Here is a 15,504-nt window from a genome sequence, read left to right as displayed (position 1 = left end):
ATACAAAAATGCCGGAAAAGGATCAATTTTCTACGTTCTATCTCCGGAACATGGTGGGGTGCTCACCCGGAAGACCTCATCAAACTCTATAGAACGACTATTCTCTCTGTTTTAGAGTATGGCTCCTTCTGCTTCCTCTCAGCAGCTGATTGCCACCTGATCAAATTGGAACGAATTCAGTATCGTTGTTTGCGTATTGCCCTTGGCTGCATGCATTCAACGCATAACATGAGCCTGGAGGTGCTTGCTGGAGTCACTCCTTTAAAGCACCGTTACTGGGAGCTCTCGCTTAGAATACTCATCAAATGTGGAACAAGTAACAAACTTGTTCTAGATAACTTCGATAATATGCTTGAACTAACATGTCGTTCAAGATTCCTGAGAGTATATCTCAACTACATATCATCAGATCTTTGTCTTCCGTGTTATAATCCCCCTCGAGTTCACTTCACCAACGACAGTTCCTCAATTGTATACGATCTGTCCATGAAACATGCTATTCAAGGAATACCAGATCATCTTCGACAAATATCTATTCCCTCACTTTTTCTGAAAAATATGAACATGTCAATTGCAACAACAGATATTTCACTGATGGTTCTCGCATCAACGGATCCACTGGCTTCGGTGTTTTCAATGTAACTTCAACCACCTTCCAAAAACTTCAGGAACCGTGTTCGGTTTATGTTGCTGAGCTGGCAGCAATTAACTTCGCTTTGGGGATAATTTCCAATCAGCCCGTAGACCATTATTTCATCTTCTCGGATAGTCTTAGTTCTATCGAGGCACTCCGGTCGATGAAACCTGTTAAGCACGCATCTTACTTTCTTACAAACATAAGAGAGCAGATGCGTGTTTTGGTCGAAAGATCATTCAAGATTACCTTTGCTTGGGTCCCTTCTCACTGCTCAATCTACGGCAATGAGAAGGCAGACTCGCTGGCAAAGGTGGGCGCACAGGAAGGTGAGGTTTATGATAGACAATTCTCGAGCAACGAGTTTTTCCCATTAGTCCGTCAGAGTACTCTTCAAAGTTGGCAAAGAAATTGGACACACAACGAACTTGGACGGTGGCTATTTTCTATAGTTCCAAAAGTTTCTGGGCGAGCGTGGTTCAGAGGTGAGGACTTAAGTCGAGGCTTCATCCGCACGATGTCGAGGCTTATGTCCAATCACTATTCACTAAACGCACATCTGTACAGAATAAACCTTGTCGATAGCAACTTATGTAGGTGCGGAGCCGGTTATGATGACATCGATCACGTAGTTTGGTCCTGCTCGGAAAATGACGCCTCCAGAGAGCAATTATTGGATACCCTAGTGGCCCGAGGTAAACAACCCTTCAGGGAAGTTCGAGGTGTTTTGGGAGATCGTGATGTGGTCTATATGCAGGCCATTTATAGTTTTCTTTGTGCTTCTGATATCAAAATCTAATAGTTTGTTTTTTTTCTTTCTTCAAAGTTTTTTTTTTGTGTTTAGTCTCTGCTTTCTGTTCCATAGAGCACCATAGCTCTTGCCATCCGGAAGATGCTCCCAGTTGAACCATTCCTTGAGCACGACGACACGCCACATCGTCCCTGACGCCAAATACCCGGATGAGAAGCTGAAATTCCCTGATCCAAAATCCTTAGCCCCGTCCATCCTTAAACATTGTAAACTAACCTCGAGTCACCACGAGTACGCTGGCTCCTACCCCTCTCTTACTAACTGAAAAAATAAATGATATTGATTGTATATATCACAAAGAACCATGGCTCCGTAAAGTGTTATACACGCCTGAGCCTACCAAATAAACGAACTTGGAAAAAAAAAAATAAGAACCACCACATTTTACACAACATTTTCTTCATCTGATTTTCTGCGTGTGCTTCTGTGAGCTCGACTGGGTCCTAAAAACGTCCGTTTTAGGTGGACCTACCCCCTCGTTCTCGTTCACTTGGAGCTGGTGTACCCGGTGATAGTTTTTGTTTCCTCCGAGATGGCTTAGCCAACTATTCCTGCAGCAGGAGACAGACTGTGGTCTGACTGAATCTCGCAGCTGGTGATCGTTGAGTGTTTATTGTAGTGCGTCATAGATGGGAGGGCTCAGCCGTGATATGCTCGAAGATGTCATTCACGAAGCTGGTCATGATGGTCAACGCATTCAACGAGACGTCAATATCCTGGTGGACCTGCTTCAACACCTTGTAAATGTATGGCATAGCTTTCTTTCCTCCTTGGCTTCCGCTTAGGTGGATTTTCGCCCGTGATGATGTTTTTCTGACCCTTGCTGTCACTGCTCGTAGCAGCCATCGTCGCTGTCTCCACCGTCGCCTTTCAGTGCTATGATGTTTGGTTGTGCAGTGCTTCGTTCCGGTCGTTCTGTCGATTCTATCACAGAAACTGGACCTCGGCTTCACCTCGGTATCCGATTGCAGTGGAGATCATTGGCATTGTCTCGCTGGCTTCGCCTTTCGTTCGATGCCAGTAAAATCAGGGTCAAGGCATTTTCTTCAAAATGCAAATTATGCGATTATCGCTTGACTGAAAGATGACTGGGAGATGCTGCGAAAATGTATTTGCACGGCTCGCGTCTATCGCGTTTTAGCGCTAAATTATCAAGTGGCTGACGTTGGTGTCAGTAGCAATGAAGTGCAATTTTGTCAAGATTGCTTCTTGTGATTGAAAAAAATCATTATTGAAAACAGATGGGTTCTTTACAGAACCATCATTTTATACGAAAGAGTGTTGAGCTGAGACAAATACTTTCCAAAGTGCAAATCAAAATCGCTTTGCGACGGCAGAAATTCTGCGTTGGTAGTAGCGCACGCGATCGTCGGAGAGAGACGGTGCAAAAATTTATTCGCATGGACGACGTCTCAAGTTATTGAGTAGCTGGCGTTGGCATTCGTGAAAAATCATCATTCCAATAAATTCCTAAACAATAAAATACAATTAAAATGTTGTATATCTGAAACTGCGTCAAAACGTTTCAAATTAGTATTCATTCAACTTATTAAACCCTCCAATTTAATTCTTATTACTGACGCCAAATTATCAATGAACCGATTACGCCAAAATTAGTGGTGTCCTCCCTTTGCCAAAACACTAGGATCAGCCAGTGGATCTATTGGGCCAAGCAACGATTTGTCTTAGCATTGTCAGTACAATTATAGCCTAGCTCAGAGAGAACGACGGCATAAGAAGCGTGAACGAGTTTGAAGTTCAATCTACAACGTTTGGAGCTTGAAGATTGTTATTCGGCGAAAGAATATGTAGACGATCTCATGTACAATGTACATACCCAAGCCACAAACTCGAAGCAATCAGTTCCAAGTTGGACGAGGAGTGTCTTTCGCTGATTTCGGTGCACCTAAACGATATGAACCCATGTTATGAGGCTCAATGCGTCATGAGACAGACGGCGGATGTCGTCAAATCAAAAATGCTTCTAGACGTAACGATGTAACATTTGAACGAGACGATGTTTTCCGTAGCTCGGCCGGAGCGTTGTAAGCACGCAAGAAAATAAACACCAGAAAGAAGGACACAACTACTTTACGCTGCTCCAAGTACGAGTAGGTACTCTATTAAAAATAGACGAGAGGATCGTGTGGCTTGCACTTACATTTGCACATGTTGTTATAGAAAGCCAATGTGTAAAACTTATGAGTTACGACAACGCTGACTTTGGCTACCGGAGACCCCATGTATAAATGTATAATATCTACAAATTCGACTTCCGGTAACTATTATCAATTTACATATTTATTCAACTGTTTTATGTTCTAGGGAAGTAGAAAAAGAAGTTTTGGTAGATCCAATGTCATCAGTCGGAGGAGAGAGGGACCGGTTCTGATGTATCATAACGAAGCAGTAGGAAGGAAATATGCAAGGATTCCAACAGTCACCGTGTTAGCAAAAAAAATATATAATTAAATTTCGACCCTCTAATAAAATAAAAACAATTGTCTTAAAAGTGCATTAGATTTAAAAATTCTAGTCAACTATCCATAAAATCATCTGAAAGTGAAAAAAGAAGTATTGTAGATCATAATTACTGTATTGATTAGGTTAATAATTCTATGCTTGTGGTTTTCAATTATTATTGCTTGAGTTTCGTAAATTTATTATTACATCGTTTGGTCATGGTGTGACGTTATTGCAAATGCACGAGAGAAGGATGAGTTGTACAGATTGGATCCCAGTGCGCGGAGTAAGTCGTTTGCTACACAACATATTTGTGCACCGACTACTAGCGTATCTCAACATCAATAGTGCCAAATGATTGACCATAACGGCAATCGGTATCGAAATTCGATGTGCTGGGTAAATATAATCCACTCAGACCTACATAGTTGTACCTACTAATAGAAAGGTGTCACATGGTGGACGCAAGTATTGGACTCTGCTGCGTTAGCTTCAGCCCAAAGCATCCAATGGCATTCAGTTATATGGATTCCAGCGGCAACCCAATGATGAGTCTGCTTCTGCGAAGGATGCCACTCCTTTTTTCTCCGGAACAGCTAGTGCCGATCTTCAACCGACTTGCGAAACGTATGCGAGACTGCAAACTCTGTTTAGATCGGATCCTTATACCCTCGGTATGTTCGTCATTGAGATATTTCAATGGATATTTCAGTAAATTAATACCCATAACTATGATGGTGTACCGGTAATACCGAAACAAACAAGGTGTCGTATACTAATTACGTAAGTACTTATGGGGGGAGGCGTTCTGCCATTTTCTTACGTTCCATATAAATAAAAAATTATTTGTATGGGAATAATCTTACATAGGAGGAGGGAGGTTGAAAAACCCAGATAAAAAATCTTACGTAATTAGTGTATCTCAAAAAAATATTAGCACCCACATGAAAATTTAAAAAAAACTCCCTACCGGTCAGAAAATTGCGATTGGACGGAGATTCAATCGAATACTCTCTGCTGATAAAGCTCTTACATAAACCATTCTGATAGTATATATAATAGACTCTGACATAAATCACTGGGAAGTTGTGATCAAGTTCCAAGCTTAGCTTCCTTGATTTTCGATAGTGCAACTTAACATCATACATGAGTTTTGTCTTTTGCGACGCGGAAATATTACTATTTCCAATCATCGGTGCACCGCCCCGTTAACCGACCTTCACTAATCACTTCCAAGGGCACATAAATTACTCAACCGGTTCACCTTGCCGTAAAAACGTTCAAGAAATGCCACACATTCGATGATCAACTCCAGCACCACCACAATGCGGCGATGGTAAACGTATAATTTAATATTTTCGACATGCTTCTTTGATTTGAGCCAGCTGATCATCGTCGGCGATACATACAGAGACTGTTAACAATGAATGGAATCGAAATTAGCGAGAGCAATTCATTATGGCTATGATGAGCAAACAATGGAACTCTCAGGTTCACCAAACGAACGGCATTTGCATTGCGTTTTGTATCACACCAAACAACGATGGTCGCTCCGCCACCCAGCGTTCATCATTAGGGTAACCGTACCCTTAGTGGAGGTAGCACCAATAGTGGAGGTAGTGGGGTTTTAATGAGATTTATCATATTTATAGACTTTACGATGGTTTCAGTTGATGCGTCGTGCTTTAAATATTCTGTTAAATGCAACTTACCATAAAATTTCGCTTGAAAAACTATTGAAAACAATGATTTTCCTTAACAAAATTGACTCCCTTGCACCTATAAATAGTGAGGCAACTGTACCAATAGTGGCGAGTCTCAAAAGAAACCAATGGATAGCACCACTATAGGAACCAAAATTAATTTTTACTGCCACTAAAGGAACAGTGTACCCATAGTGGTGCAAGCAATATTTGGTAATTGTTGATGTTAAATGACATCTATTTAATTTTTGTTAGCAAATTTATTAGTTTATCTATTGACTAAGATAATAAAGCAGTAAATTTCCCATAATTATCAATTTAAAATTTTTTTTTTTGTGGTTCTACTAATACGTCCACTATTTGTACCGTTACCCTATAGGAATGGCATACCGACACAGGCCAAAAGTTCGAAAAAGACAAAGCATATGGAGAGGGTTTCGTTGCGGTCAAGTTTACTTCGCAACGGGTGAATGGCGGTGATTGGTGATTAGTGATGAGCGCACATATTTGATTTTCAATTTCGCACTTTTCGATAACCATCACCAACGGTGTGGATCGAAAATGGTTCTTCAGCGGTTTCCGTTCACCATACAGTTTTGTAAAAGATGTTGAATGTTGTGTGTTCCAACATTCCATAGGTTTAACGTTTCCTATGTTTGAATCAAATTGTTTCTTCACAAATAAAGTATTTAAGTATTAAGGTGATTATACAATAAAGCCAGAAATCGGCCATTTTGTAAACCACGTGCTTTTCCAATATTTTTTTCAAGGGCACGAGATGAAAGAACCATAACGCGTATGGGGCTGAAATAATGGTAGATCGTTTGCCTAGTTATGCTGAACAATCATAATTTGAGTTTCGGCACTGTACGAAAACTAGTACGCCAGATTTGGGCTTTTTGAAATGTATGTAGATAAACGTGTGGTGAATTTGAAATTCACCACGGGCTTCATTCTATAATCACCTTAAGAAAATTATTTTGAGCTTTTTAGTGGAATGTCTTCACTTGTCATTAAATGAGTTTGTACCATCCCATTTAATTTCACCACTTGATTGTACCTTGACAGATACGTATTTCGACCTCAACAGTAAAAGTCGTCTTCAGTATCTCGTACTTGATTCGACTTAAGTCATAAATCGAGTCAAGTCGAAATATGTATCTGTCAAGGTACAATCAAGTCGTGGAATTAAATGGGATGGCACAAACTCGTCTTATAACAAGTATTTAAGTATGTTATTGTGTCTAAGGGAGGTGAGATTGAGTCATCGCTCTTATAGGGGAAACATGTATAAAATGCACTGGCTGGGTAAAATGTGCCACCACGCTTTCTTAATTTATAACCAAAATTTGGTCTCAGAATCATAAGCGGCTGAACTTAATAAACCTTTTTGCAACCGTTACACGGAAAAACCCAACTTAATTCACCGAGTAGTGATACTGCCTTTCTCACATTTAGCCAAGACACCAACCTTATATGGTTCGATGTACCATTTAGGTATTCTCAAAAAACACTGTTCGAAAAGTCATGGTGATCAAGCCTTATATGAAAGAAAATCGCATCTGTAGCATTTCTGTAGAACAACCCAAAATTCTAAAAAATAGTTTAGAGGTTCTGACAGAGAGATTTTTGAAAAAAAAATCGGTTTTTTGCACTTATTGCCATATCCTGGCTATGTTTGCCACATTTTAATCACTTTTTTAATCATTATATATATTTTTATTTTATTGTGGACCATAATGAGCATTCTTCATGGTAATTCAGTTGGTATTATGAAATTATATGGCCTCTAGAACCAATTCAATATTATAAAAATGCATTTTTTCGACAATTTTCGCAAAAAATTACCTTGTGTTCGAAATTTTTTTTTTTTTTCTTGTGCTCTGTCAACCATTATTTAAAAAGTATTTTTTATAAGGAAAGTTTTCGTGAAAACAGATCGAAAATATATTATAACGGGGCTGAGATATTAAATATTTAGTAAACCCTTAAAACCATGTTTTTTGTCAATCAATTAAAATGCAACAATATTTGGATATTTCAACAATTTTAACGTTTTTGACACCAAATAAAAGAATATAAATCCAGGCTTAAGTTTTATGTAACATTAATGCCTAAAATTCAATTTTAATAATATTTAAGCATAGGGGGTCCCGTAGTGTCGCGGACGAAAGGACTAGTGTACTTCTAATTTGGACACTACCGATGTAGCGTCCAAAAGAGTAATTGATGGTTCAAGACACGACTAACGTCGCGTTAAAACTTATTCGCGAAGGATGACCTTACGTACCGGGACTTTATAAAAAATGGAATTCGCGTAGAGAACTAGCGTCTTTACAAGCGACAAAATCCTTTCCTCTTAAGTTTTAGAAGCAAGTCTAAAACTTAATGAGATTATCTAATAAACAATAAACACTGGGAAGGGCCTGAGTACCGTCTATGGAGCGGTGTCAATATCCTCTTCCGAGAGTGTTTGCAATTTATCAGATTTACTTGGATAATGCAGTCAATCCTGCATTTGACATAAGTACTGGAAAGGGCCTGTTTACCGACTATAGAGCGGTGCCAATATCTCCTTTCAAAGTATTATCCCAAAGGCTAAGAAAGTGAGACTTATAGAAATGAGACACGTTTAGATCCAACGCACTACAAAGTCTGGTAAAGTCTGTTTTTTTCAACGAAATGATTTTCCTTATATACAAGATTGAGCCCCTACTGGGCTCCTCTTAACTCTAAGGCTAGAAAGAGATGTCATTTCTGACGTCTCAATTCCTAAAACTATCTCCCCTGGAATAGCTACCAGAATAGAACACGCGTTCCAATTTTATTACTTTCTTAAGTCACGGAGTCTAATCGAACCTGAGAAATGCATACGCGGTACTTCAATTAAATTCTCAGTTGCACCCAACAGCAGTAAGGCATATTCTAGCTGCATTAGGAACGGCAGCGCTATCATTGTTCGATTATTTTTGGGAATTTTATTACCCTGCCGGGTGATCGTCCCTTGGACTGACGGTGCATTTTCTCGGGCCCCGTTACATGGAACGGTAGCACACAAGATCAGTTTGTCCCTTATAATAAACTTGCGGTGGCAGTTGTTTACTTTCCACCAAAAACGAGACTTACCATCACCTCCGACGCAAGAGTAATTATGGTCGAAAATTTATGACCCTTTTTTTCCTTTCCCATCTTCTTATGCGCTAGCCGCCTAAGCAAAGCAGGCCCAATGCCTTGTATGCACTTATCAGCTGGGCGCAACCGCTCACGCCTAAGCTTGTGCGTGCTTGTTGTATTGCAAGCGCATTGCATTTCAGAATATCACCACTTTTCCGAAATGTGAATCATATCAATATGATTGAGATTTTTGACAATTTTTGAATGGCATCAACTAGCTATCTTGTTCAACTGATGCATATTGTAAAAATACCCATGAATAGCGTTACAAATAAGACAATAAAGCAGTGTTTGCTTAGCTAGGGCATATTGACCCACCTTCCCCTAAGCAGTTCCTCCAGGATATCCTCCGTGAATTCAACCAGGAATTCCTCCAAGAATTTCTTCTGGAATACTTTCGAGAGCTCATCGAGGAATTCTTCCAACAGTTCCTCCAGGATTTTCTCCACGAGTTTTTTCGGTAGTTCCTTCAAGAATTCTTCCAAGATTTTCTACGGGGATTCCTCTGTGGGTGACTCCGGGAATTCCTATACGAGCTCCTCCAGGAATTCATACAGGGATTCTTTCTGAATTTCTCCTAGAAATCTCTCAGGAAATTCCACCAGGTATTTTTTTGGAAATATTTCACCGGGAACTCTCTAAGGAAATCCTTCAGGTTTTAGGTTGTCCTGCATAGTATGCGGAAATTCCTATAAGAATTCTTTTAGGGATTCATTTGTGAATTCCTGCTCCATATCCTTCGTGAATTTCTCTAAGAAGTCCACGAGAATTGCTCCGAAAGTATCAAATAGAATTCCTCCGGGAATTTCTCTGTGAGTTGCTTAAAGAATTCTTCCGGGAGAATCCTGCGGGAATTTCTTCAAGAATTCATCTAAAAACTCCTCCGGGTATTCTCTCAGGAAATTCTTAAGGGTTTCCATCGGAAATTCCTTCGAATATTTCCACGCGAATTACTACAGATATTTTCAGGGAAACCCCTCCTGTCATTCCTTTCGTACTTCTCCCAGGACTTCATTCGAGAATTCATCCAGGATTTTATTCAGGGTTTTATTTATATTTATAAGGGAATTTATCCTACGGGAATTATTCCTAGAAAGCTCCTGCAGAAATTTTTTTGAGAGTTTCTTGAGTTTCTTCAAGAATTTCTCCGAGATTTTTTTTCGTAAATTCCTCCGGGAGTTCCTTCAAAAAGTTTCTCCAGGTATTCCTCAGACTCGGAAAGAATTCCTCTGATTGCACTTGCAGGAATTTCTCTGAGAGTTTCTCCGAGAATTCCTCCAGTAATTCTTGCGGGAATTCTTCCGGAAATTAGTTCTGTAGTTCCTTCGGAAGATACTTCAAAATTGGTTTCAGCGGTTCCTTCGAGAATTCCTCCGGAAATTCTCCCGGAAAATCAACCAAAATTTCCTTCCGGAGATTGTCCGGAAATTGCTTCAAGAACTCATACAAGCTTTCTTTCGAGAATTCATTCAGGCTTTCTTCGGGAATTCATATTGGATTTCGTCCAAGAATTCCACCGCATTTTTTTCTTAGAAATTCCTTATTTTCACCGAAATTACTGTATGAATTCCTGCCTGGATTTCCGGTGGAATTCCTGGAGAAATAAGTTCAAATTCTCACAAGATTTCTTCGAAATTTTGAGCGTTAAAGTGGCGCCAAACAGGCAAGTGCACCAACAGTTTCTGCGAGCTGGGTCAATTCAAATTTTTGCCCTACCTCACACAAGACGAATTGTGGTGACAAATACGTCCTATGCTGAGGGCTAATATGACAACAAAACGGAACATAGTTAACTCCTTCAAAAAGGCACAATACATATGTCCGAAACGTCGTATGGGAACATAGAACCCCGTTTTTGATCCTTAGGGGCCGTACACATATTACGTAAGCACTTATGGGGGGAGGGGGGGTCGGTCGATATCTTACGCTCCATATAAATAAAAAATCCTTTGGATGAAAAAAATCTTACATGGGGGGAGGGGGAGTCGAAAAACTCAGAAAAATTGCTTACGTAATATGTGTACGACCCCTTAAAGACTGAAAGCCAAAACTTCAAACGTCGCTATCTTAGTCGAATCAATAAGGATTTTTTTTCAGAATTTTCGCACAAAATGCTATGAAGTTACTAGGGGGCTGGGGTAATATGGACATGCTAAGGAATCGCGTCATTTTCACAAGGAAAACGTCGTAATATTGGGGACCTAAGCCACTTACGTGAATCTTGAATATAAGTACTACGATGGCTTAATTTAGTCAATTTAGTGAAAAACAATCGGATTTTGTGATTTTTTGAAAATAAAAATCAGAATGAAAAAATCTCGTGTGAAAAGTATACGGGTGAAATGGACATGTTAAGAAATTAAACATAAAACAGTGAAGTTAGTTGATGAATTGCATGCATAGGCTAAACTTCTCTAAAATGAGTCACTGGAAATACAAATGTTTGATAATAATTAATATATTGATAACTTACAATGATTTTACTAAAACAGCATGTTACATCAATAAACATCACTTAAAAATGCCATTTGTCTGAACAAAACTCGGAAATTCGAAATTTCTGAATGAATGCTTGGTGTTTTCGGAGGTAAACAATACAAACTTTTCAAAATATACTTCCGTTGATAAAATGTATGTACTTCATATGGTACATATTACCCCCACCAGAACGTGTCCGTTTCACCCCACCATAATCCAATTTCTTAAAAAATTCCCAAAAAAATAGAATTTTGAGATAAATCATCAATTCCGTACACAATCTGAGAAATCTGATATCTGAGAAATTCCTGGAGGAATATCCGGAGTATCTGGAAGAATTCTTGGAGAAATACCCAAATAAAAATATTGTTTATTTTCCGAAAAAAAATCTGAAATACATCCCAAAGTAATTCCTGGAGGTGTTCCCGGAAGAATTCGTGGAGGAATTCCCGGAGAAATACCTGAAGGAAGAATTCTTCGAGAGGAATCTGAAGGAATTCTCAGAGGTATTTTCGAATGGATTTTTGGAAGAATTCGTTGAAGAATTCCCCGGAGAACTCTCGGATGAATACCAAATGCGATTCTTGAACGAAAATCTTATGTGACCGACCCGAACCCATTTAAGTTGCTATTCTGCCTCACTTGGCACACCCGCTGGCGCTCGTTGTTTGATATCCAATTGTGAAATCACCTGGCTCTTATGTACGGCAGGTATCTGTTGATGAACACATGTTACTATTAATTGTTTTCCGCCAAAATTCCCAAATAAAATTTCGGCAAGAATTCGAGAATGAACTCCCAGAGAAATTCCTGGAGAAATCCTTAGAAGGTGGTTCGAAATTTTTCACAGGAATACGTGAATCATTTGTGGATGAATTATCGGAGGATTTTTGTAGAAATTTCGAGAGAAAGAAAAAAAATCGTTTTGCAACTGCCGGAGGCAAGAAGTTCGAAGAAAATCTTAGACTACTTAAGGAGGAACATTGGGAGAATTTCTTTCCTGTGGATCTTGAACGAATTTTCAAATGAGTTGCTGGAACTTTCGGAAAAATTTCCGGATTTATTCCGAAGATTCCCGAAGGAATACTTAAAGGAATTTACTTAACAGATCTGCATATCTCACAGAAAAGAAGGAATGTATTTATATCAGCTTGCACATAGTTTGTTCTGCTTAACTTATAATGAGTATTATTTCATAAGTGATTTGTTTAGAAATTCAGAAAGTTAGTTCTAATTTTCTAAAATTTATGGAAGAATGCAGGACCTTCAAATTGATGGTGTTAGCTGATATTCATTGTAAATGCTAAAATCCCTGATGAATTCCTCACTTCTTAAAAAAATATTCAATATATAATGATTATTGTGTGATTGCAATTGTTATCCAGGTTTTATTACGGACAAGGTATATTTTTGTTCAGGTTACAAACGATTTTCTGAAAATGAAGAATGATAATGAAGCACATGTTTGATTTTGATTAATTTCCCAGTTTAAAACCCGGGGTTGTGGGGCAAATCTAGCCCATTATTGTTTTGAATATTAAAAAAATGCCATTCTTCATGTTATCTGAAACGAATGTAAAATTGAGTGCCTATAGGAAATAGGCGAGGATGACCCCCTGGGCATTTTAATCAAAATTTATTTAAAATGACGTTTGTTTTATTTGATATAATATATAATAGGGGAAGTGCACCGGTTTTGGTCAACTTAGTGCCTAATTTGGCCAACCCTGAAAAATACATATTTTTCCAAAATAATCGATCAGTTGAAAGCAGCGTTGAAGCATAAGGGATATATCTCTTGTTGGAACTAATAAAACCCTTGCAAATTGCTTTATTTTTTAAATTATTCGCAAAATTGGCCAAATTAGGAACATGGCCAAAACCGGTACAGTTATCCTTGTGGCGTTCAAGTAAGGCGATTATATTTTTATTATCCAAAATCAGTCTGAGCTTCAGTTATGACGCATATACTTTGATTGATAAAGATGATGTTTGTGTCACTGTATTTCAATGAAAGTCATATTTCCGGCGTTACCTAGTCCACGTTTTTTCTAGTGAATGATCTTTCGTAAGCTCGGCCTTGTCCTCCCGGTCTGTATACGCATAGAATAATAATTCGTTAGAAGTTAGAGCGATATCTGGGAAAGCAGGCGATAGATAGATAGAGCAGGTCCTACTACTAGAAATAGACTGAAGTAAATTCTACAATTGGTTAAACAAGGGTGTACGAGAGCTTAGACAACTTACATGGCAACCAAGGTAGATTGATGTTATCCATACGGGCCCAGCTCAGGGCGTCGAGCGGCCCGGCGCTACTGGGATCGATCCAGTAGATGGTGCTTATAACTAACAATGATGAAGCGAGATAGCCCAACATCGTTGCGGCGTGTCTGAAAATTGAAAACGAGAAAAAAATGATCACTACACTGCTTAGCCCAGAGAGCACTAACTTAGTTAGCAGCGAATATAGAAAAAATAAAAAAAATAAATCGCTTCAACAAGGTGGTTTGCAAACCTTCATTCATTTACAGTCTCTGCGGTCATATACTATCCGGTGTGTTGTGAAAAAGCCGGTAGTAATAATGGACTCCGGTCGATGGGTATGTTGAGAAATGGAGGAAAAGAAATTTCATAATTGAGCAATCGCTGCTATACAGTATACATGCCTCTTGTACCGGTAGCCGCAGCAGTGGCAATGGCTATGGCCAAGCCATTTAGCTATGTCCATATTGCAGCAATGAAATGCCGCATGGAAATCCGGGCTTGTTTTAAGCGGCACGGCGTCTCATCGATTAGTTATCGCAGCGTACATGCCTATTATCGCAATGTCAGGTTTAAACTACTGAACTGTTACGTTGGTTCGAAATAGGAAAGGAAGCAATTGCCTATCGGCTACGCGATAGCGGGGAATGTTATATCGTTGTGATGTATGAAGGAGGTTATTTAAATATAAACCGGATGACTTACAGGCAGGTTGGTTTCCTGAACGTAATGACGTTACGTGTATGCATAATTAAAAGAATAAAATTAAATCTATTAAATCTATTAAATCTATTAAATCTATATATATAAAACTCAATGTTTGTATGTTTGTATGTATGTTCCAGCATAACTTCTGAACCCCTTGGCCGATTTCAACCAAATTTAGAACACACATTCTTTATCTTAAGGAGACGACAATGGAGGGGGCTAAGCATGCTCTTTGGAAAAGGGGGAGGATGTGCGGGGAGGGGTATTGCTTAGTTAATAATCAACTCAGTGTAGACTTTGAACCCCTTGGTCGATTTCAATCAAATTTGGAACACACATTCTTTATCTTAAGGAGACGACGATAGGGGGTTATGGATGCTTTTTGGAAAAGAGGGAGGGTGTGGGGGGAGAGGTACTGCTAAGTTATTGATCAACTCAGTGTACCTTTTGAACCCCTCGGTCGATTTCTACCAAATTTGGAACACACATTCTTTGTCTTAAGGAGACGACGATAGGCGGGAAAGGGGAAAGGGAAAGGGGGAAAAGGGGGAGGGTGTGAGGGGAGGGGTATTGCTAAGTTATTGATCAACTCAGTGTACCTTATGAACCCCTTGGCCGAATTCAACCAAATTTGGAACACACATTCTTTATCTTAAGGGGACGACAATGGAGGGGGGCTAAGCATGTTCTTTGGAAAAGGGGGAGGATGTGCGGGGAGGGGTATTGCTTAGTTATTAATCAACTCAGTGTAGCCTCTGAACCCCTTGGCCGATTTCAACCAAATTTGGAACACACATTCTTTATCTTAATGAGACGACGATAGGGGGTTATGGATGCTTTTTGGAAAAGAGGGAGGGTGTGGGGGGAGAGGTACTGCTAAGTAATTGATCAACTCAGTGTACCTTTTGAACCCCTTGGTCGATTTCTACCAAATTTGGAACACACATTCTTTATCTTAAGGAGACGACGATAGGGGGTTATGGATGCTTTTTGGAAAAGAGGGAGGGTGTGGGGGGAGAGGTACTGCTAAGTTATTGATCAACTCAGTGTACCTTTTGAACCCCTCGGTCGATTTCTACCAAATTTGGAACACACATTCTTTGTCTTAAGGAGACGACGATAGGCGGGTTGGGGATGCTCTTTGGAAAAGGGGGAGGGTGTGAGGGGAGGGGTATTGCTAAGTTATTGATCAACTCAGTGTACCTTATGAACCCCTTGGCCGATTTCAACCAAATTTGGAACACACATTCTTTATCTTAATGAGACGACGA

The 15,504-nt window shown here is 39.4% G+C and overlaps 1 protein-coding gene across 4 annotated transcripts in view; it reads right to left on the bottom strand.

Annotated features, from left to right (window-relative positions):
• LOC134218023 (pancreatic triacylglycerol lipase-like) overlaps window positions 1-15,504 on the bottom strand; it is an 89,165-nt gene that overhangs the window by 13,752 nt on the left and 59,909 nt on the right. For all 4 annotated transcript variants that reach the window (XM_062696897.1, XM_062696900.1, XM_062696898.1 and 1 more), the window contains one exon: window positions 13,511-13,653. In XM_062696897.1, the coding sequence (XP_062552881.1) occupies window positions 13,511-13,640 (130 nt within the window). In that variant the 5' untranslated portion in view covers window positions 13,641-13,653. The remainder of the gene's footprint in view (window positions 1-13,510; window positions 13,654-15,504) is intronic.

The sequence above is a fragment of the Armigeres subalbatus genome, chromosome 2 (assembly GCF_024139115.2).
Source record: "Armigeres subalbatus isolate Guangzhou_Male chromosome 2, GZ_Asu_2, whole genome shotgun sequence".
NCBI classification, from domain to species: domain Eukaryota; kingdom Metazoa; phylum Arthropoda; class Insecta; order Diptera; family Culicidae; genus Armigeres; species Armigeres subalbatus.
The sequence above is the reverse complement of the archived record's forward strand: the minus strand, read 5'-3'. Positions and strand labels throughout refer to the sequence as shown.